This window comes from Sebastes fasciatus, chromosome 4, assembly GCF_043250625.1.
Source record: "Sebastes fasciatus isolate fSebFas1 chromosome 4, fSebFas1.pri, whole genome shotgun sequence".
Taxonomy (NCBI): Eukaryota; Metazoa; Chordata; class Actinopteri; order Perciformes; family Sebastidae; genus Sebastes; species Sebastes fasciatus.
Window position 1 is genome coordinate 13080960 of NC_133798.1, and position 24576 is coordinate 13105535.

Here is a 24576-nt window from a genome sequence, read left to right on the forward strand (position 1 = left end):
TGTATGGATGTTTGTGTGTGCACTTCTACATATGTATGCTGTTTTTGCATGCCCTTCTGCCCAGGTGAAGATGTGTACATCAGCTTGTACGGGGCTTGTGAGGAACTGGACATCCGTCTTGAGCCTGACTCTGTTTTGTTAAAGAAGACTTACATCTCCCTGGCCAACGCACACACAGTATCCCTCACCTACATCAGTGAGATCCCTCTGAAGTACTGTTGGACGACATGGCCCAGCCTGCAAGAGGAGGCCCTGAGCTTCTTCAGGTATGTATGCACACAAATGATTTAACACAGACAATACAAGACTGTGCTTTTGATGACAAGTGCGGGCTGTATAAGCAGCCCCTCTCCATCTCACTGTGTACATGTAGCAAGTCAAATTACCTACTGTGTTTTTTTTTCTTTACCACAGCATGTGTTGCCAGAAATAGTTCAAGTGTCCATCACTTTCTTTCTGCCTTTGTTCTTCTCTCTGCCTCTTTTTCTCTCTGACCCTCCTCGTTTCTCTTTGTTTTTTTGCCTTTCACCTTCCCTCCCTTTCTCCATTTCTCCATTTCTCCAGGGAGAGCTCAGTGCTCCAACAGAAGGAGAAGGAGGAGGAGGAGGAGGAGGAGGAGGAGGGGGAGGGGGAGAGGGAACGGTGGCATGCTCGGTGTGAGTCCGACCCCACAGCGATCCATCGCCTCCCACTGCTGTCCAGAGCCCTGCAGGAACGCAGAAGCCAGGCTGTGAAGGACCAGCGTCTGGCCCCCTCACACAGCTGCATTACTGTGGAACCAGGGGTGTGTTTATGTGTGTCTGTGTTTTCTTGCCTCTCCATATCCCTCTTGCCCAGTATCGCTCGTCGACTAATGGTCGACACCTTACCCATGAATTTGCAGCCTTGTTAAGAATTGAATGCATGCAGATACCAACTTCTCATGATGTGTCTGAATTAGGGCTGTCAATTGATTAAATTATTTAATCATGATTAATCGCAAATTATTGCACATTTTTTATCTATTCAAAATTTGCGGTTCAAGTTATCAACATGGGAGTGGGCAAATATGCTTACTTTATCCAAATGTATGTATATATTTATTATTAGAAAGCAATTAACAACACAAAACAATGATAAATATTGTCCAGAAACCCTCACAATTACTGCATTTAGCATAAAAAATATGCTCAAATCATAACATGGCAAACTCAAGCCCAGCAGGCAACAACAGCAGTCAGTGTGTCAGTGAGCTGACTTGACTCTGACTTGCCCCAAACTGTATGTGATTATCATAAAGTGGGCATGTCTGTAAAGAGGAGACTCGTGGGTACCCATAGAACCCATTTTCATTCACATATCTTGAAGTCAGAGGTCAAGGGACCCCTTTGAAAATGGCCATGCCAAGTTTGGAGCATTGTTAAGCTTCCTTTGCGACAAGATAGTATGACATGGTTGGTTCCAATGGATTCCTTTGTTTTTTTTAGTTTAATATGATTATGAATATGAAAAACTGAGGCCGCTACAACATCCAAAATATCGATTGTGTTAATGCGTTAAAGATAATTGCATCAACACATTATTATCACATTAACTTTGACAGCCCTATTCTGAATAATCTAATACTTTTATTAATCCAAAGCGGGTTAACATACCTCTATACAGCCTTCTCTGAGCTGGTAGGGTTTCAGTAGCTTGTCCAAGGGCACTTGAGCAGGTTGGATGTTTGAAACAAGGTCCTTAGGTTGAAGGACACTTTCAGCTACATGCTATGCCACCTTCTGTATGCTGCTTTGTGGGTGTAATGACCAAAATGAGAATCTGTTGGAAATGTTTAGGTTTCACATAGCAAAGCACAGTATTGCAAGTATCTTTACGGTACAGTAACAACCAAACAATTAGATCTGAGATTAGATTTTTCACGAAGAGTAATGTTTCGGCTCTGCTGTTCGAATGTAAATCTAATCTGACTCCTCGGTAAAGGGAGGGTCACAGACTGGGCCCTTTCTGCCCAGGGACCTTCAGGTAGCCTGACCTGTTCTGACACAGCCATCCCCCTTTTCTGCCAGTGTCTCCTACGCTTAACTCAGCCAGGTTCCCTGGGCAGATGGAGAGAGGAGACGGACGGAAAACAGAAGGAGAGAGCGAGAGAGAGTGCAGGGGAGAGAGAGTAAACAGTCTTTAAGCCAGTTACAACACAAACTTTGAGAGGGCGTTTGAGAGAAATGGTCAGCAGTGAACACATGCATAAACACACAGGTAGTAGTAGATGTCAAAGACAGTTAGTGTGTGTGTTTAGAGTTGATGAAATAACCAGTCAACTTCCACTTTTGTTTTCCAAACTGAAATTAATGCAAAAAACTTCTCCTCTTGTCCATCTACACTACCGACTGCCACTAACATAAACTGTGAATGGTCCTCATATCAATCGTTTTTATGTGTGAGAGAGTATGCATTTACAGTGTGTGCATGTCTGCTTTATATCCTTTAATTCAAATGACCAATTGTTCTTCTTCTCGTCTTTACATGGCTCAGGAGGGTGAAATATGGCCAAACATCCCAGCACAGTTCAACATTGTCTTCAAGCCAGAGGAGGCCAAACTGTACCAACAAACCATTTATTGTGATGTCACAGGTCAGTGCCTAGCTAGAACATACAACACTCACTTAAGTTTCACATAGCAAAGCACAGTACAGCATGTATCTTTACAATACAGTAACAACCAACAACAAGACAACAACAACAATGTCAAATGTTTAGCCACGCTAGCGCCATGGTGCCAGGGTGGACAATGACAGTCGCTCGGTCCACCACTTTGGTCCAGATCTCAACAACCTTTAGATGGATTAGGGTTAAGGGAAATGTCTCGACATTTATTGGAATAATTACCATGACAAATGGTACAAACATTTATGTTCCCCTCAGGATGAGTTGTAAGAATAATAATCAATAATGAATAATTATAATAATTTTTGATTCATGACTGATTCCTTTACTTTTTATCCAGCAGCATCGTTAGGTCAAACTTAATGTGTCCAGTATTTTGGTTTATGTCCAAACACCTGCAAGACTAATGACGTTCCCAGCTTAGCCTCAGCTGTACTTTGTGTTTAGTGCTAATTATCAAATGTTAGCATGCTAACACGCTATAATTGGTGGACATGGTTAACATTATATTATTATGCTAAACATCACCATTTTAGCATTGTCACTGTGAGCATGTTAGCATGCTAATGTTAGTATTTAGCTTAAAGCACTGTGCTATGCCTAACTACATCCTCAGAGAACTGCTAGCATGGCTGTAGACTTGTTATAGAGAGTAGTTGAAGTGAAACCGGAAGTTCTGGGTTCTGTTTCGGAAATAAGAAAACCTCATTTAAAATGCCATTGACTTTTGCAACTACGCTAATAACTAAAAATACAGTCTGGGAACAGGATTTAAGTCTCTAGGGGAAGGGCAAAGGCACCGCTGGCTACACTAGCTACATAAACAACCTTGTGAGAACAGAATATCCAGTTGTCCAAGAGACGTTCAAAAAGCATTTTTGATACAGCTGATTTGCCTCTTAGAAAACAACAACTTAGACAACATTTTAAAGACCTTACCCTTGGTCAAGTACCAAATAGTTCCAAAACATTTTTTTTTTTTTTTCGTTTTATCTGAGGTTACAGTCTCAAACACATAAAATCCAGCCGATTAGCCTGTTGTCATGCTATTAAATGGGCGTTATCAGTCGCTTTAACCACCACAGATGTGGGTCAATAGGGGTCTACTACACCTGTTAGTAGGTTTTATCATTGATTCACATGGTGATCATCGAAAGAAGGAGTAAAAGAAGAAGACAGCGACCTCTAGCCGCTGCAGTAATTATGACAGGAGCAGAAGCGTAAGTCAGGCGCTGTAGTATAGACCACCTGTAACTCCATATGGGGTGTAGGTAGGGACATAAAACATTGGGTTGTCACCTAGGAGACCGGGGCACACATTCCGTGTGAAACCAACAACGTGTAGTTGTCTTTGTGTCAACAAAGTTTCATTTTCACTTTTGAAACTATTATTATTTTAAGCCAAAAAATTTGGTTTGCTCTAAACTTAACCAAGTCGTTATGTTGCCTAAACCTAAAGAAGTTGTAGTTGTGTTGCTTAAACCTAAAGAAGTTGTAGTTGTGTTGCTTAAACCTAAAGAGCCTTCTTGTTGGTGTTCAAAACGTAAAATTCCATCAGTTTTACAACACGTTAGAACATGTTGCTTTTAAGTTTCGCTTTCAGTTTTACAGCATGGTAGGCGTAGTAGGCCCTTAATGACCCACATGTATAGTGCTTATAGCGATCGATAACACCTATTTAATATCCTGACAACAGTCTAATCGGGTGCAGCATCAAATATGAGTAAGGAATCAAGGTCATTTAAGTTCCATTTTACTGCATATGTAAAACACACTCCATCTCAACAGGATCTAGATACAGAATAGGAGATAGTATGCCTGAATGGGGCCAGAGTTCTCAAACAGTGTATAAACAAATGGTGAGTTTCCAAAGTTATCTTTTCAAGTTAAAATGAGGATACATTTTGTGTTGAGTTTAGGTAAGGGTGGGAATTGGGATCAAATTGAAGTTATGTTATGGCAACACTTGACACAAACTTGGCTTGTTTCTTGAACTAAAAACCCTTTTTTGTTTGCTTTTCAACACCTCGGAATTGATTGTTTTAACGACTTTAAGCAGACTGTCCACTCCTGCTGAAAATCAATAGCTTTGGCTTTTCTCATAAAAGATTCTCCTTCCCTCAGTGGGTTGGTGCAGACAAAGGTCGGACAGACAAGTCTGGGTAGCAAACTGTGTCCGTCTGTTTGGTTATTGTCAGACAACAACTGCTCCTCTCATCTACAGTATGCCTCTTTTTATTTTCCCTTCTCCTTCAGTGTGGCATCCACAGTCAAACTTGGTTGAAGCACCACAAATGAAACCCTAAATCCACCTAAATGCTTTAACCACTCACTGGATGACTTATTGCAACTTGATCTCATTTTCATATGAGACAATGCAGTCATGAGGCCCCAATATATTCATCTCATCCCAGTGGTAGTAAAAGGTTGTTAGGAAATTTGCATGTGGCCGTCACGTGTGTCTTCTGAGCCGGAGGCCAGATTTACATTAATTTCCATGTTTTCTGAGGCAGGTGACGACCTGACCAGTCTAGGTCAATGACAGCCGGACTGGAGACTACCTGGTTCTTCACTTTACAAGAAGCTTCAGAAGCTTATTCAGCAAAACTGCAGCATAGAACTCTTATGCCCTTTAATAAGTTCACAGAGAGAGAGAAGTAGAACGAAGCTACAGTAAAGTGAATGTTTAGCAAGTATTTAGACATTTTGTATTAGGTTCACTTTTGATTCAGTTCTTTAAACTGGAAACATAAAAGGAACTTTTCCCATTCCCCTGCATAAAATCCCAATAGTATGCTTTTTGGTTTATCTGTCTTTAACTTTGTTGTGAATCTTTCCCTGTCTGTGTCTGCACTTAGGCCGTGAAGATCGGTTGCCTCTCACAATAAAGGCTGAAGGCATGGGACCTTATCTCCAGCTCGACTATGACCTAATGGACATGAAAAACGTATTCATTGGTGACAAAGACTGGTATAAAGTAAGAAAGGTTAAGCCAAAGTGTATGTAGGACAGAACGAAATAAATAAAAAATAAATAAAAACAAAAAATAAATTCAAAAAATAATTTAATAAATTAGAAATATAATAATAAATAAATACATTAATAAATTACTAAAAAAGAAAATTAAACAGCAGAGTAAATAAATAAGGCAATTAATGCAAAGATAAATAAATAAATAAAGAAGCAAATTAAAACAGAAATATCAGTTTATGTCACATTTTATCAATTAATTGTTGGCTACCTTTATTTTTTTTATTATTTTTTATTACATTTAATGATATATTTATTTCTTGAGTCATTTATTTATTTATTCATTTATTTTTGATTTTGGCAGGTTCCGTCCTCCATAAAAGTGAACGGTGTTGTGTCCCTTTAGAAGATGATCAGTTACAACATGCTATTAATGTGATGAGCTTGATGTATACAGTTTATTACTAAAGCTGTGGATGTGAATGTAGTAACAGCATGTGTGTGGCATACTCTCCCTACCCTTTAAAGTAAGTCTTTTAATTTATTTTAGGCTGTTAAACTCAAGCTAAAGAAGCTGGCAATAAATAAAATGAATAAACAAAATCCTCAACTTGAATACAGTGATTCAGTATACTAAATGAGTTAGTCTTTTTTTTATTAAATCCTCTTTCTTTAGTGAGTAGAACTCGTCAGTTTCGATAACATAAATAAAGTGATGACGTCTTGAGAGATTTGCCAAGTGAATGCAGATACATAATATTTTTTTTTTTAACAACTTCTTTAATTTACTATAATAGTATTTTAGCTGAAATAGTTTTTTGTTATTATGGTTAAATTAATGTAATTTATGGTGTTGCTGCTAGACCGCCCCGTTAATACAGGTGCGCGCCTCCCATTGTGTGGCAAGCGGGAGAGCAAATAGGTTTTTGGCCACAGTGAAAATGTTGTTTTTGAAAGGCTAAATGCCAACAAATATGGATTAAATTGATGAAAAAGGAGTTACTGGATATGTTTGGATCACACGAGTCGGAAATAATCCTACGCAGACACCACTGGAATCTAATTTTATAAATAGTATAATATTCATAATATTAGTGTAGCCTGATCTTGCAACTGTGCAGAAATACTGGGTTTAATCAGAATGTGGCCTACTAAGTAAAAATAAAAATGCAAAAAATACATATTTTTAAATAGTTTTATACACAGACTGTTGTATAAATTATCGAGTAAGTGTGTTATTATGATTTTAGTTATAAATGTCCAAATCTAATTTTGACAACCTCAGAGCAGGCAAATCCTGGCGCACCCCCTGTGATCTATGGTGCCTCCCTAGGTGGGGCCCGGACCCCAGGTTGGGAGCCACTGGTCTGACTAAACGGCTAAAAATTTCCAACATAAAAACAACTCATACACTTCTCTCTTGTTAGTGCTGTAATAAAGTCATCAAATGTTTCCTGCAAAATATAATTAGGCTCCCAGAGCACTATTTGCACTGTTGTTTTTCTATTAAAGCTGAACTCAGGTGGTGTCATAAAACATAAATGCAGCACATGCATATTACTTGATTATTGAAAACATGACTTGAGTGTTGAATCAGTGGATCCTTCTGTTTGTCCAGGTGCAGGTGAACAACCGAGGACTGATTGATGCCCCTTTTAGGCTGTCAAGCCCTGACACCGCTTTCGGCCGCTGTTTCTCCTTCAGTCCTAAGGAAGGTGTTGTTCCCTCTGGGGCCTGCCAGATTGTGGAAGTCACCTTCCACAGTCGAATCTTGGGAGCTTTCTCTGAGGACTTGCTGTTAACTGTCACAGGACAGCCGCAACCACTTACGGTGACCTTCAGGTGAAGTTAGCGAGTGTAGTAACTCCGATTGTAACGGAACATTCAGATTGATCCAAGCAAATATAAAAACTCAACTTTAAAAGTGGAGCCAGTGTTACTAATAAGAATACCAATGTTTCTCATGGCTCATGTTTTATCTTCTTTTTTTCAGGGGTTGTGTCATTGGTCCCACATTCCACTTTGACGTTTCAGAGCTCAATTTTGGAGATGTAGCCTTTGGTGAGTTACAACATTTTTCTTGAATTTTTAAGTTACTACATACATCAGACCGACACATACGGGTACTTCGCAAAAAGTCCCCCCCTTTGGGTGAAAGAAAACCGAAGATCCCATAGACTTCAATGCAATTTGATGTGTGTTTGGATTGTAATTTTGACAAGTTCATATGCATTCATCTCTTGTTAAAGAAATGTTTGTTTTATACACGTGTCTAATAATTATTTGAATCATACCATTCAGAAAAAAATTTCCTCCACTTCAGCCTCCTCTTTATGTTCCCTTTGATCCATCTTTGTCATCTATCTCTCTGTGCAGGTTTCCCACTAACATTGACTTGTACCCTCTTAAACACCTCCTTGGTGCCTATGACCTTTGCCCTGCGAGTCCTGGGAGATGGGTTGGGGTCTCCCAGTGTTACTGGTGCCAAACAGGCATCTGAGGTGTCCAGGAATAATTGGGAAGGCAGTACTGCTAGAGACCTTCATGCACGGCCTGTGGAGTTCACCATCACACCTGTTGCGGGCTCTGTGCGTGCCTTGTCAGATGTCACTATTAAGGTACAGTAAATTTAAAAAGAATATTGGGAAACCCATTTAAATGATTCATTTTCAAATTAATTTTGCTATCCTAGCAGGATATTACAGGTCTTTGTAAAGATGTATGCCAAAACTGTACAGTATATTTTTCTAAAAATATGCCCATATTTTCAGCCTAAATCGCTGCAAAAGATATAATCAACGCATCCCCCAAAGATATCATACATTTCTATAAAGAAAATCTAGTAGATCATACACACGTAGGCAAAATTGTTGGTACCCTTCCGTTAAAGAAAGAAAAACCCACAATGGTCACTGAAATAACTTGAAACTGACAAAAGTAATAATAAATAAAAATTTACTGAAAATGAACTAATGAAAATCAGACATTACTTTTGAATGAAGAACCACTGAAGGCCACTTCAGAATAGTCCAATGTTTTGTTCTTAGCCATTCTTGGGTGTTTTTAGCTGTGTTTTGGGTCATTATCCTGTTGGAGGACCCATGACCTGCAACTGAGACCAAGCTTTCTGACACTGGGCAGCACATTTCGCTCCAGAATGCCTTGATAGTCTTGAGATTTCATTGCACCCTGCACAGATTCAAGACACCCTGTGTCAGATGCAACAAAGCAGCCCCATAACATAACCGAGCCTCCTCCATGTTTCACATTAGGTACAGTGTTCTTTTCTTTGTATGCTTCATTTTTGCGTCTGTGAACATAGAGCTGATGTGACTTGCCAAAAAGCTCCAGTTTTGTCTCATCTGTCCAAAGGACATTCTCCCAGAAGCTTTGTGGCTTGTCAATATGCATTTTGGAAAATTCCAGTCTCGCTTTTTTATGATTTGCGTCCTCCTCGGTTGTCTTCCATTAAGTCCACTTTGGCTCAAACAGCGACGGATGGTGCGATCTGACACTGATGTACCTTGACCTTGGAGTTCACCTCTAATCTCTTTGGAAGTTGTTCTGGGCTCTTTGCTTACCATTCGTATTATCCGTCTCTTCAATTTGTCATCAATTTTCCTCTTGCGGCCACGTCCAGGGAGGTTGGCTACAGTCCCGTGGACCTTAAACTTCTGAATAATATGTGCAACTGTAGTCACAGGAACATCAAGCTGCTTGGAGATGGTCTTATAGCATTTACCTTTAACATGAAGGTCTATAATGTTCTTTCTAATCTCCTGAGACAACTCTCTCCTTAGCTTTCTGTGGTCCTTATACAGTGTGGTACACACCATGATACCAAACAGCACAGTGACTACTTTTCACCCTTTAAATAGGCAGACTGACTGATTACAAGTTTGAAGATACCTGTGATGCTATTTACAGGACACACCTTAGTTTAACATGTCCCTATGGTCACATTATTTTACATCTTTTCTAGGGGTACCATCATTTTTGTCCAGGCCAGTTTCATTAGTTTGTTTTTTAAAATGATTCTGTTGAACCAAAATTCAAAAACAATGTCTGATTTTCATTAGTTAATTTTCAGTAAATTTTTATTTATTATTACTTTTGTCAGTTTCAAGTTATTTCAGTGACTATTGTGGGTTTTTCTTTCTTTAACGGAAGGGTACCAACAATTTTGCCTACGTGTGTACTTAACCTATACTGTATATTACAAAGAATATATTGTTGAAGCAAAACTTACCCTGAATGATGGTGTAAACTTTACTCTGTAGGAAGAGTCTGCTTGGAAGTGATGATTGTTGAGTGACAGCCCCCAATTTGCATAATGAGGCAGAAATGCATAAAGAAATGTTAAAAGAAATTTATAAAGAAAAGAATATATAAATAAATAAGTTTGGGGAAATAAATAAAGGTTGAAATTCAAAGGGAAAATTATGCATACATAAATAATAAATAAATGCATAAATAAATACATGCAAAAATAAATAAATAAATTTAAGATTTAATACAAATAAATACATAAATAAATAAAAGGGAAAATTAAACAGAGGAGTAAGTAATAAGGCCGCATAGCAAGATAAATACATAAAGAAGCAAATTTTAACAGAAATATCAATTTCAAGTCACATATTATCAATTAATTAATGGCTACATTTATTTTTATATTATTTTTGCTATATTTAATGACACATGATTTTGGCAGGTTCCGTCCTTCATACTTAAGGAAAACCAACATTTTTGGAAAATATACTTATTCACTTTCTGTTTCTGTTAGACGAGAAGTTTGATGCCACTCTCATGTCTCTGCATTAAATATGTAGCTAGAGCCAGAAGTCAATTACATTAGTTTAGCATAAAGACTACGTAGGCGGAAACAGCTGGTCTGGTTCCGTGTGCAGCGACTTCCCGGAGTCTTGTCTGAGTGAGGTAGCCAGGCAACCAACAGAGACTCCCTCCATAAAACTGCAACTTTTTGGTTTTACATTTTTTTTATGGATATAACGTGTTGATTATTGAGCTTCTGAACTACTGGTCGGTGGATTTTGTTACCTTTGACAGAGCCAAGCTAGTTGTTTACCCGTTTCCAGTCTTTGTGCGAAACTAAGTCAACAGTCTCCTGGCTTTATGTTTAGCACATACGTGTATATATAGACATGAGAGTTGTATATTGATCTTCCCAAAATGTCAAACAAATCCATTTATAGGTGAAATTTGGATTGCAAGTTCTACTTGCTTGTTTTTCAGAATGAAACACTAGTTGTCATTAAACTTACTTCCTTGAGAGGATTTGAGAGGATTAAGTTATCCTGTGATGTATTAATCAAAAAATCTACAGCAACAGACTAAAACTTGCCAACCGAAATTGTGTTCACAGGTGTTGATGTAAGTAATGCTCACTGAACCTTTTGTGGTCTCAATGTGTATAATATATACAGGTGACGCTGTGCTCCAACACAGTCATGAGCTACAGGCTGGCGCTGGTGGTGGATGTTGAGGGTGTCGGGAAGGAGATCATGACTCTGCCTATCAGTGCCAGGTCAGACACATTTACACACGTGAATGTACACACACTCTTTGATGTACACACATACTCAAACATACTTATATATCAGTTTAAGTTAGTTATGTGGTGTCTCGCAAGTTGCCGCAAAATACTTACAGTTAAAGGTTCTATGTAACTTTCACAAAATCCTTGTTATTAATGACATCGGTGGTCGTCGAGTGAACTGCAATCAGCATTCTGTTGCTCGCGCGTGTGCTCGCCATCAGCCAAAACAGTGACGTGACATTACATTACAATCATATATCATATATTTAGATTAATGTTACTATTTGTAGTGTTCCTATATTTTATTTGGACCATTGGCTCCATGATACTAACTAGCTTGCCGTTTGCAAATCACTTTATCAGCTAATGTTACGTAGCAACCAACGGCAGATCCATGCTGCTTAGCTAAGCTACAGCTAGCTGGCTAACCTTAGCTTAGCTGTTGTTACAGTAAGCTAGTTGGCAGCCCCTGCCTTGCATCGCTTTTAGCTAATGGAAAGCAGTCATTAGTTATACACCTTTGCTTTATACCGTTGCATCATTTATTGTTGGCTAAAATCACCACTGTTTGTCAAAATAATTAAGTATCATTATACTATCAATTATAGTATAGTATAATATCAATTATATTATACTATAAATAGCGGTTATAGGGAACTGAGAAAGTCGGGGAAGTTCTCCGTTTTTAAGTTACGTTACAATCTGTTCACATATCGTCAATACAAAGTGATTAAAGGTAATCTTGAGAAACTAACAAGAGTACACTAGATTTTCCAAATGATCTAGCCGAAAAACAAGCACCGTGTTGCCAACTCTAGCTAAATTGTGACATATAGCACCTTTAAGTTTGACTTTGTACATTAAGGCACAAAAGATTGTTGGGTTAGTTATTTTTTTCTCTTCTGCCATAACTCTGTCTGATCTTTATCATTTTGAAAAGAAACTGCATAAAAAATAATCACCATCCATCTGTCCAAGTAAGATGGAATATCTTCTTCTAAAATTGGTGTGAGCGTGTTGCCATGCCATAAAACAGCAGAGGTTCATCTTGTTTTTAACTCTCCTAAAACCCTTTCTCTTAAAGTAAAGTGCCTTGAGTGCCTTTTCTGGCAGTAACCTCTGCTGTGCTTCTGGCTTCAATGATGCTTTGACAAGCTGTAAATGTGTTCCATTGAACCTCTATACAGGTGTCGACAAATCAGTGGAGTATGTGTTAAATATTCAGAGCCTAATTTACATAATAATACATTCGAATGTCACCTGCACCATCACTCAGAATAGGGCAATGCTAATCTGACTTCCTCACGGCAATCACCGTCATTGTAAATTTATGAATCAGTTCTAATTAATAGACTGCAGTTTTGGCATGGTGTAATGCAATTACTTCAGAGATATCTCTGAAGTCTCTCCCAATACAAGATTGCCCTACTCTGAGATGACAGGCCCTACCCTACGGACAGGCCTGTTTTTTCTTGCGAAGCGATTGAACACCTCTTCCTTCAATAATGCATTTACTGTAAATCTTTTCTTCTCTTCTCCTCTCTCTGTGTATTTCTCTTTGTTAATAGTTGTGTTGTTCCTGATATTGTGGTGGAGACTCCAGTGTTGGACTTTCAAAGGTGTTTCCTCGATCACCCCTATGAACACAAGGTGCGGCTGACCAACACCAGCACTCTGCCTGCCTGCTACGGCATGCTCGACCAGGTTGAGTAGATTATTGCAGTAAATTATTTATTTTTGTGTTTATATTATACGTGCCAGGGTACTCATAGAATAGTGAAATGAACAAGCACAAGACCTGTCAGGGTTGACACATCCATATTTAAGACATTGGCTCACTTCCAGCTCAATGCAGCAACATTTATGTGGTACAGGTGGGCGACATGATTAAAAAATATCACCTTAAGGGAATAGCCCAACATTTTGGGGAATACACTTACCAGTATTTGCTTTCTTAACAAGAATTAGATGACAAGATTGATACCACTGTCAAGTCAGAGAATGGCATCGATCTTCTCATCTAACTCTCTGAAAAAAAGCAAATACAGGTATTTCCCAAAATGTTGAACTATTGCTTTAATGAATGCAATTAAACGTCATTATCACTGAACATTATTAAGCCTTTCTAACCATTTTTGAGGCAAAATAGAATTAAGATTATATTTAGAGTCAAAATAATAAAGTCCTGACTTAAAGCTGATTTAAAGCGGCAGTAGGCAGAATGTTTTTGGCATCATTGGGCAAAAAATCCATAATGACCTTTCAGCATATTGTAAATCAAGTGTTCTGAGAGAAAACTAGACCTCTGCACCTCCTCATGGCTCTGTTTTCAGGCTTTAGAAAATCTAGCCCGTGACGGGAGACTTTGGCCAATCACAGGTCATTTCAGAGAGAGAGCGTTCCTATTGGTTGTTCATTCAACAGAGGCAGCTGTAAATTACTCGTGAACTCCAATCAAACAGTCAAACTAGGGAGTGCTGATCAAATATTAATTAATATTCTGTTACTGTTATGCCTTTTTCTTGCTTAAAATGTTTTCAGAAAAATCTTGTAGTGTACTGGTGGGGTGGTGCTTGGTGTTTCCTCAACTGATCTCAACATGGCGGCCGGGTCACAAACTTTCTAACAAACTCTCTGGCAAGGCTCCAGCTTAGCTTTGATTGGTTGTTTTCCTCTGGTCTGTGTGCCGTTATGAGCACCGGAGGTCACCGGAGGATACAGAGGCACTTGATTTTTTTCAGATTACCAGTTTTATGCACTACTGTCAGGATATAGAGACCATTTTATGAAAATAACTTTTTAAAATCATATTTTATCCAACCTGCCTACCCCAGCTTTAATAGTTCCATAAAACTGCAAAGTTCAGGTACATATGGCCAATATTGAAATCACTGTCTGCCAACTGTCTACTCTTGCCGTGACAAGAAGAGGGAAAATAAATGACTTCCAGACCATCTATCTTTTTTGTCGCAAATCTATATGTACAATAGATGTTGGGTCTGTATGCTTGCGTTAAAAAAAGTAATTTCTGTCTATTTCAGGAATATGAGGAGAGTCCGCCACTGCTTTTTGGCAGTTCTACACCCAGAGGATTGATTCTTCCTCACAGTTCAGAAGAGCTTCCTATGTTTCTGCTGGCTAAGGCCGTTGGAAGGCAGCAATGCATTCTACGCATTGCTGTGTTCGGAAGCATCCAGCCACCCCTGGTCAGTGGAAATCTGTGTGTGTCTGTGTGTGTGTGTATGTGCATGCAGGTGTATTTTAAGATCTTTATCTGAATACAGACAAAGTGTCTTTCTCCAAATTACTCAGTAAAATCCACCTTTGTTTTGTTCTGTTCTGTTCCAGGAGGTGGGCTTGTCATGTATTGGGCAGGGACCAATAGTTCATATTCAGAGCCCACAGCTGGAGTTTGGCACAATCCCGGTTCTGACGGACATTACTAGAGCCCTGCACCTGTCAAACCAGTCACCTATTCCAGCCTACTTCACTGCTCGCATGGTACAAACACACCAAACACAGACACACCTCTGAGCACACCTATTAGCACTATTAGGCAGACATGCACATGCTAAAAATAGATAAAAAAACATACATTAAAATTGAGATGATCAAGTTAACTTTACATTCCCTCAGATCTAGAAATGATTTTAGTAGTGGATTTAATACCTGTCGAGCCATCTACCCGTTCAGTGGCTAGATTTCTTGTGCAAACCTTCTGTCTGTCTTCCCCTGCTCTTGTGACTAATTAATTTTCAGTCTAATTCGATATGTAATTAATGAGCTAATAGGTTCAATGCTTTGTTAGTTCTTGAAATAATTAGTTGCCAGTTCAATTTTGTTCCTACCCCAGGAGAATAAGTGATTTTCCTCAGAGTGCGCTCCCTTCATGAACCAGTCAGATGGTGACACTTTGTCAATTCAGGATGACATGAATGAAATAGGTGATCTTGGAAGCTTATTGAACGATGCTCAACTTGGACTATCTTGCTGTGTCTGGTGTTTGTAGCAAACAAATCTACAAACAAACCAACAAACAAACCAACGCCGGTGAAAACATAACCTCCTTTCTAGGTCATTTCAGTTTTCGTTTTTTAGCTATAATATATCATTACGGAAAAAAGGTGACGGCATGAATTTCCGTCAACTCTTGCAACATTGAACCGCACAAACAATCAAATGGACTTCACCTTCCAGGAGATAGCACTATGCTGCAATGTCTTCACTAAAGTAGAGCGAAGATTAAACATTATGGCCAATCCTATACAGTTCTCCATGTATTTTGTATGTACTGTATATGTAGCTGCATACTTCTGAGACATTATATCTGGGCCTAACAAAAACTAAAACTACTGTAAAACTAAAACTAAATATATAAAAAACTAAAACTAAACCTTTCTGAGAGACTGAAATTAAACTAAAACTGCAAACACTCTGAAAACAAATTAAACTAAAATGAATCAATATAGCAGCACTGAGGAATTTATTGCTTCAATTGACTACATTTACCATCAACACTGATTAGACATCTGCACAAATGATGGCGAATTTTCCCTTTAAGATTAAATAATATTGTTACACTTATTTCTATTTATCATGCTCACTCAGTGTAAATTAAACTTGACTGCGACCTGAGAGCTACAGCTCATCATATTCAGTGTTTCACTTGCCTTCTGAAAGCCTTTCTCTCGCTTTGCATCTCCTTATCACCGGGAATCCATTGGGAACAAACTTGTGACTGGAGCTATGACTCAATACCTCCTTCAATTGTGTGACCCTGTCCTCTCCTTTGAGGCAGTGTTGAGGGAAGGAGTTTCCCCCTGCACTCTCAAGCATCAATCGATGCGGATTCTCCTTGAATTGCATTACATCTCTCGCTCAATAGGCTGGCAGAGAGCCACACATTAGACCTGATGACTGGAGATTGTGGGATATTGCGGAAGGTATCCGCACTTGCTTGTCATCTAAGTGACCATCTGTGAGAACTTAACTCCATCCCTAATCCAACCTAGGCTTTTATTGATTATTTTATACAGTCAAGTCAAGTCAATTTTATTTATATAGCCCAATATTACAAATCACAAATTTGCCTCTGGGGGCTTTACAATCTGTTCAGCATACGTCACCCTCTGTCCTTGGTTTCTTGCAGTGGATAAGGGAAAAAAAAAACTTTAAAGGATAGATGCGAGATTTGGAGCCTTTCTATTGCCTCTGCAGGGCTCTCAACATGGTGCTGAGCCAGTGGCTCGCAGCTAATGGCATTAACAGTGGAAAAAATGGCAAAAATTGCTGACAGGGCTAACAGTGTTAACCTGCTTCCGACGGTTGGGACGGCGTTATCATGTACGCCATTTTCTGCACACTGGAGGATATAACCTGCCAAAATTAAAAATAAATAAATAAAGGACTCAACAAATAAATAAATGTATCATTAAATGTAGCAAAAATAATATTAAAAAAATGAAGCCATTAATTGATTGATAAAATGTGACATAAATTGACATTTCTGTTTTAATTTGATCCTTTATTTATTTATCTTTGTATTAATTCTCTTATTTATTTACTCTTCTGTTTAATTTTCCTTTTTATTTATTTATGTATTTTTATTATTTATTTATTTATTTTATTTTAGTTCTTTATTTATTTTTTATTGATCTTATATTTATTTTTAAATGTATGTATGTATTTATGTATAAATGCATTTATTTATTTATGCACAATTTTCCCTTTTTTTTGGCTGGCAACCAGAAATATAAGCCACACGAGATTCACGTTACAATATATTGATTTTGTTGTGCTGTATTATGTTTGACAGGAGAATTGGCTGCAGTAGTCACTTCAGCACCAGCACCAGTGCAGGGTTTATGCGGGTTCATGTGCTCTTGATAGCTGTACAGCATACAGATCCGATTTGGATTCTAAGCCCATCTGACTTCTGCTGCATTCAAAAGCAATCAATGCTAATCAAGCTGTGGGATGCAGCAGGTTTGATGTGATTATTGAGATTCCAGTCGCTTTGCTCCTCTGTCTTGGGAGTCAACCCCCCTGCTCTTTCTCCTCTTCTGACTCGACCCACCCCTTTACTGTGATCACCCTTGTATCGACCCACACACAAATTCGCTTTCACCGGCTCCTTTGCTCGATCATACAAACGCTGAGAAAGTGATCTATGACTCCTAAAGTCCCTCACCGGTCAAGTGTTGCCTGCTTGTGTGAGGCATCTTTCTTTAAATGTCTGCAGGACTTTTCTGTAGGGAAGTTGATTTGACCATCAAACTATAGCTTCATATATCATTTGTCCGATATTATTTTTAATACAGTCATTGCTTCAGGCAACACAAATGTCAATTGCAGTATTTGAGTAAAGACATTCTTCTCTATTGATGATCAATCTACCGTGTTGTTCTATCGGCATTGAAAGTGCCCAAGCTTCACTGCATCTCAAAATCCCAATTAAAAGTTTATGTTCCAGCCATTCATCAACAGAGTTGCATAGTACATTGATCGTGATCCACTGCTTGGTCACAGGGAGCACAGTGAAGGGCTTTGTTGAAGGACTGGAGATGAACATTAGATTTACATCTGTTTTCTCATTTCATTGGACTTTATTCAAATAAATGCAATCGAACAATCCACAGAGCTGCAGCAGTCTTGCAGCAGTCCCTTTTTTATGTTCACATCAAAGAGCGTAGATATGAGATCAATAACATTTTATGACTATCCATGAGTTAAGGCTTTTGCGTGTTCTAAAACGTATTTTAGTTAGGGCTGTCAAAGTTAACTTGATAATAACGCATTAATGCAAATTTTCACGTCACTCATTTCTTTAATGCATTAACACAACTTGCGATTTTTAGGTTGCAATTTAGGTTGCAATTTTAAAGCTATGGTGAAGATACTGGCATCATATGAAACCAGAAAAAGGAATTCATGGTTCCAGCCATGTCATACTAGATTGTCAAAACAAGGTTTAATAACGCTCCAAACTTAGGCTAAATATTGGCGAGGAAAAACTGGCATGGCCATTTTCAAAGGGGTCCCTTGACCTCTGACCTCAAGATATGTGAATGAAAATGGGTTCTATGGGTACCCACGAGTCTCCCCTTTACAGACATGCCCACTTTATGATAATCACATGCAGTTTGGATCAAGTCATAGTCAAGTCAGCACACTGACACACTGACAGCTGGTGTTGCCTGTTGGGCTGCAGTTTTGACATGTTTGATTTGAGCATATATTTTTTATGCTAAATGCAGTACCTGTGAGGGTTTCTGGACAATATTTGTAATTGTTTTATGTTGTTAATTGATTTCCAATAATAAATATATACATACATTTGCATAAAGCAAGCATATTTGCCCACTCCCATGTTGATAAGACTATTAAATATTTGACTAATCTCCCTTTAAGGTGCATTTTGAACAGATAAAAAAATGCTCCAGATCGAATTTCGCCTAGGGAACCAACTGCCAGATAAATGCCGGGTGCCAGGTAGACAACAATGCTCAAACTGAAGCACCTATTTTCCACTATTTAGCTAGCTAGCAGCTAGCTTGCACTAAACTGATCACATTTTGGAAATATAAATGGTTACTTTCTCGACTGAAAAAAAACATGAAAACTTAATAACAGCATTTCTAAGACTAAAAACAGCTTTTTAGCAAGTGAAGGATGATAACCATGGATGTATTAACACTGGCGATGAGCAACGCTAAGCAAAATAATGGCACTTCCGCTCTAAACGGAATTGAGAAAACACAACATGACGCAATGCGGAAGCACCCGAGTTAAGGCAAAGAGTAAGGTGAATACAACCGTACATCTCATACTCTATCCATTAACGTAATCACAGTAGGGAGATATTTCATCTTACTTATGTCAGACAGGGAGCCACTGCTCCACTTCTACCTCTAGGATCACAGGATGCTACACCGAAATATTGATGTGATTATGCAGCTATATGATCTGGACATCTATCTTTCCAGGTCAATCCATTATATAGGCCTCAATGGTGTGTGCAGCACCGTTAGAGGAAAGTGCCCCCACAAGGGAGATATTTTCACACATCACATTTCAGTCACGTAACTAGCTGCTGTAACTGTTACTATGCCGCTCTACAGATGCAAAGGCAGGCATCCTGTCGGAGCAAACTCCTCAGCTCATCGTGTTCAGGAAATATGGTTGTGTTTTCCTATTTCCTCAGAGCCAGGGAAGGTCCTTTGGGTGTGTTCAGCCCAGTGAGGGTGAAGTACCACCAGAGAGCCAGCTGGAGCTGAGAGTAGTGGCACACCTGAAGGATGCGCTCCATTTTCAGGCCAGGCTGGAGGTGTCCATCCGGGACAGTCAAACGCACACTGTCCCTCTGTCTGCCACAGGCACTGGCACCACAATTGTCAGTGACAGGCCTTTTGCCCCCAGCCTTGACCTAGGCACACACTTCAGGTAGAATGAAACTCATGAGTCAAATTTTGACTTAATAATATTGATATGGTGATGTAGAACTGAAATTGTACTGACAGTGTGTCTCACCTGTCCTCCGTATGTCCTATAAGTCATGGGTCATGCCAGTACCACTTCAAATTGACCAACCACGGCCAGCAAATGCACCGGATGTACTGGCGGACTGATGGCTTCCTGTCCTCCACAAAAACCCAAAGGGGGGAAATCTTTTCTGACCGAACCGTCCTGCCCCCCATCTCTGCTCCCAGGAAGAAGGATATTCAGGCCCGTGGGTCTTTGCTCTCCTCTAGTAGGGAGAAGCCGGTGTTCAGCCTCAGACCTTCTCGTGTGGAGCTCTACGCAGGCTGCTCCGTTGACATGGTGCTCACAGGATCTTGTGACTCCCCCAAGGTGAGACACTTTGCTTGCAGCCCCAAAAATGTATAAACTGAAACACTGTATGTTATAAGCACAGCCAGTTTGTGTCCATTAGATTAGATGCCTGCTGTAGTACATGTGCAGTTCATATGTTCTTGTCTTCCACAGGTTGTGCAAGAGCGTCTGGTGTGCCATGGCATTGTGGGTCGCCAGGGCTGTAATAAGCTCCTCATGTCTGTAGATGTTACCTGTCACTTTGTGGCTCCTATGCTCAGCATTTCCTCCAAGCAGCTGAAATTCTACATAGAGAAGGTTGGTCAAAAGATTACCTCTCCATATATATTTAGTTCTGTAATGTATCTTGCAGAAATTTGTCGATACAATGTGATCTAATTGTTTTGTAGGCATATCATAAGTTAGATGCCTTTTGGGGATGACGTTGCAGGACTGTAAATAATTGGCATCTCTGTAAAGTTTAGTGAAGGCTGTTTAATTTTATAAGATAACGCCATGTAAAAAAGAAACTGGGAGCCTTTCATTTAAGATTGCTGCTCCTCAAACATGTCTTCATATTGTTGAATGAATTATGTATATGTCTTACAGGTCCCAGGAAAGAGTCTAACGCCCCTATATGAGAAGCTGATCTTGGAGAATGTGTCATCTCTGTCTCTGTCCATGGAGCTCTCTCTTGTAGAGCCGTTCTCTCTGTGTGAGGCCTCGGGAGCTCTTAGCACAGCTACCACTAAGGTACTCCCTTTTATTTGTCTGTTTGTTTTTCATTTCAAGTTCCAGGAGGAAGAAAACAACTGATTTTAGTGGCACACAGACTTTTGCCCTGGATTGAAACTTGACTTGAATCTTCTGTCATCTACCAATACAGTGTTGTTTGTGAAAGGAAGTAACGGAGGATATTTTAAGGATTTGCTGGAAATCTGTTGTTTTTTTACTTGGAGGAACTTTACCCAAGATTTGTTGGTTCTTTTTGCTTCTATTGGATAAGACAGAGTGAGAGAGGCTGTAAAGGGCCGTGGGTTTCCCTAGATTAAAGTTGTTTGCTAGTTTTATATATTAAAAGACCCACAATCAATTTGATATTGGTTTCCTATGTAGTGTTTGATCCGTGGTAGTGGGGCCACCGTTTGTTGATATTTGGATCTTAAAACCGACAAAAAGAGCTGATACAGTGTCAAATTATTGCTCTGTTGTTGTAGCTCGTCCCATCTTCCATATTCCCGCTGTCGCAGTTTAACGAGTGCTCTGGCCCGTTTCCCTCATCTGCATCTCCTGCTAATCCCTTAGAGAGCTGCTGCTCCTCCAACTAAAAGCTCTGCAAAACTCTCCGGTTGGGTCAAAAGTGGTAAAAAAGGAGCTGCAGCATTTATTTCTGCACAAACTGCAACTTCCACTGAACATTCACTTGATATTCTCAATATAGCTAAGCTAACTCTGACTTCTGCTCCACTCGCTCACTTTTTCGATAACACACATTCACCGCCACTCTCTCTCTTGCTTCACCACTCACTACACACACACTCTACGCACTGACTCTGCTATTCTCCAAATGACTTACGCAACTCTGACAACAGCTCTAGATGGGGCCATTCGCTTTTTCGGTCACTGTAGCTCTCCTACACGCTTGGCACACGGGAGAGGTTGGAATCTGCAACCTCACCACTAGATGTCGCTAAATTCTTCACACTTTAAGTGATGTCCAGAGAAACTGGACATCCTTTTGAGCATGAACAGTCGACATAAATGCTGATGACTCCAGGGAGGACGTATTTTTGTAGGCCAACCAGGAAGTTATCATTGCCCTGGTTCCCTCGACAAAAACCCAACGGGATTTTTTCATTGGGTTTTGGATTATTGCAGAAAATAAGCTCTGTGGCAAACACACGTTTATGATACTCAAACGTTTTGTTCAGCAAGATAATCTTCACAAATGAACACCACTTTTATGATCTTTGAAGGGTCAAGGCAATCTCCAGAAGTAAAAAGATAACGTTAGGCTATAAACAAACAACACTACAGTCGCATGAGCGTGAGTACACACAACGAGGCTGTAAAGGCGGACGAGTCGGCATGAGTAACCGGGAAGTGCTAAAATGCTAACTCATTTCCGGGTTATAGGACTCATTTCTCGAGCATTGTATTGAGCTGTTTGTATTTCAGTTTAAAAGAGTCAGAAAACTAAATAATGTTGAGTTGGCAACAAGATAGTCAACAATATTACTTTTGCCTTTTGAACATTTCATGTTTTTGGTACTAATACCAAGTTCAGTGAAATTCTGTGTTACTGTCCAATGTCTGTAGTAGACGTGTGTGAACACACATCAGTAGCAACCTCACTTAATTTATTGATCACGATAAATGTGTTGAGTCAGATACGCTCTTAGATGTTCCTTACCTTCCAGATGACACTTATGGCTGTCATTTGCTTGTTTTTGTACCTAACATTTCGATGACTTGCACTCAGAGGCACGGCAGTTACCGTGATAGAAGTTCATTTCACACATTTCCATAATACCCATGTTCTCATTTTATCACAGCTCTAACCTCCATTCTGAGATTTGATTTAAATGTGGGACTGGAATCCGCATTAAAATGGTTTTCAAGTCCCTGGCAGATTTCTGAATGAAGCTAAAGAGAAGCAGGATATTTTGATATTTTGCCCGGGTCCCATCATGGCAGTATAACAAAAAACGTTTCATTAAACTGTGGGAAGGTTTTTAAAAGGGTTGTGAACTTATGCTTTGGGATTCACTACTGTAAATCTTTTTCCAGTCCATTGTTTTAGGTGACGGGAAGCAGGCTGAACTGTGGGTATGCTTTAATCCATCTTACTGTGAGGATCGGGTGTCACGAGTCGTGGATGAGGTACAGTAACAGTGATGCCTTTTTTTTTTTCATCTGGGGGACATATTGTGACCTTCTTTTTGTGTATGGCAGTGGTTCCCAACATGCTGTACTTAAGTACAAATTTGAAGTACTTGTACTTGACTTGAGTATTTCCATTTATGCAGCTTTATACTTCTACTCTACTACATCAAATATTGTACTTTTTTTCTCCTCTAGATTTGTCTGACGGCTTTAGTTACCTTCCAGATTACAATTTTTCATACCATTCCTGTCCAGTGAAATTTAGTATTTTAAATTTTTTCTGATAAACTGAAGGATGAAGTGCTCCTCTATGGGTTGAGAAGATGATCCTACTTCTTAAACTAAATTAACTATTTAAAACTCCCTCTTGGATTAGCTGTAAAATGCATCATCACAAAGCTTAAAACAGGCTGTTTTTCTCATATATCATACGTAGTTCTCACAGGATAGCGAAGCTACAAACATATGATGACTTTATAAAATATGATGCATTGCTGTCGATTAAACTAGCCAACAGTATATAAAGGAGTCAAAATTAGCACAACCTTAAACATCTACAGAAGTAAAATGCAACGTGCAACAGGAATATTTATCCAAAATAGAGATTAATCGGTGCCAATAGGACGTTTTACAAACTATCCTTTTTCAGCGGAACTGGGCACTGATAGTGGTCGATGGCTGCATAGCCGACCCACCGGTCACGTAGGGACGTACATCACTGTTTTGCATGTAGTCAAGGTAGAGGGGGAGAAAAAAAGTGATATCTCGAATATATAACGCAACACTATCAGCTCTTTGTCCCAGATACAAGACAGGCAGACTGGGAGGAAAATAAATCATTCACTGTTACTTTAACTTGCTTATTGTATGAATTTGGTGTTCTCCTTTCCAAATAATCCAACCATGTAACCATCTATTCATGAAATGCAATCGCAGACTTAAGGGGAATATGCACCATGGAACATTAATGGTTTGCCAGGGTGAATTTAACAACGTAACGGAACGTGCAACAAAAGTAATCCTGGCCAGTCGTTCTGTAACAGCTTAAAGGGCATTGCAAATAAATAGAATTCTTTTTTAATGATGTAATTCACCAAATCACACTTCAGGATATTCTCTTAAATTGGGAGCAACAAAAAACAGATTTATTAAAAACGGCGTGCAAAAGGATCCGCCTAGGCTGATGCAAAAGTAAAGATATCGGCCAATTAATCGGCTATCAGCTTTTTCCTGCTCCAAACTATCGTTATTATATTGGCCTATAAAAATCTACGGTCGACTTTTAATCCAAAAAATCATCTATAATAGTAAAACACTGACATGCTTTTACTAAAGTAAGGTTTTGAATGCAGGACTTTTAATTGTAGTGGAGTATTTTTACAGTGTGGTATTAGTTTTTTTTTTATTATTATTATTGCACAATCAAAAAAGCACATGTCATATTCAAGACAATACAGATCACAATAATTAAACAACTGAGCGAGCGATAACAATAACAAATAAAAAGAAATTACAAGAATACAAAGGAAATTACATGATACAGTGTGGTATTAGTACTTTTACTGAAGTAAAGGATCTGAATAGGAAGTGGTTCTTCCACCACTGCACAAGCCACAAAAAAGATTGGGAACCACTGGCATTAAGTGAAAACAATCTGTTTGCTTACTTCCACCATTGAAATATATACCAGTTATATCATCTAATT

General features: G+C 39.1%; 1 protein-coding gene across 1 annotated transcript in view; it reads left to right on the forward strand.

The window, feature by feature from the left end:
* Positions 1 to 24576, forward strand: part of hydin (HYDIN axonemal central pair apparatus protein) — a 109781-nt gene that overhangs the window by 23503 nt on the left and 61702 nt on the right. Inside the window, 16 exon segments of the mRNA XM_074632139.1 lie at positions 65 to 266; positions 565 to 784; positions 2515 to 2614; positions 5506 to 5624; positions 7236 to 7459; positions 7611 to 7678; positions 7994 to 8235; positions 11062 to 11162; positions 12743 to 12878; positions 14216 to 14380; positions 14523 to 14675; positions 19378 to 19616; positions 19727 to 20024; positions 20160 to 20303; positions 20595 to 20738; positions 22776 to 22868. Coding sequence (XP_074488240.1) covers positions 65 to 266; positions 565 to 784; positions 2515 to 2614; positions 5506 to 5624; positions 7236 to 7459; positions 7611 to 7678; positions 7994 to 8235; positions 11062 to 11162; positions 12743 to 12878; positions 14216 to 14380; positions 14523 to 14675; positions 19378 to 19616; positions 19727 to 20024; positions 20160 to 20303; positions 20595 to 20738; positions 22776 to 22868 — 2648 coding nt within the window.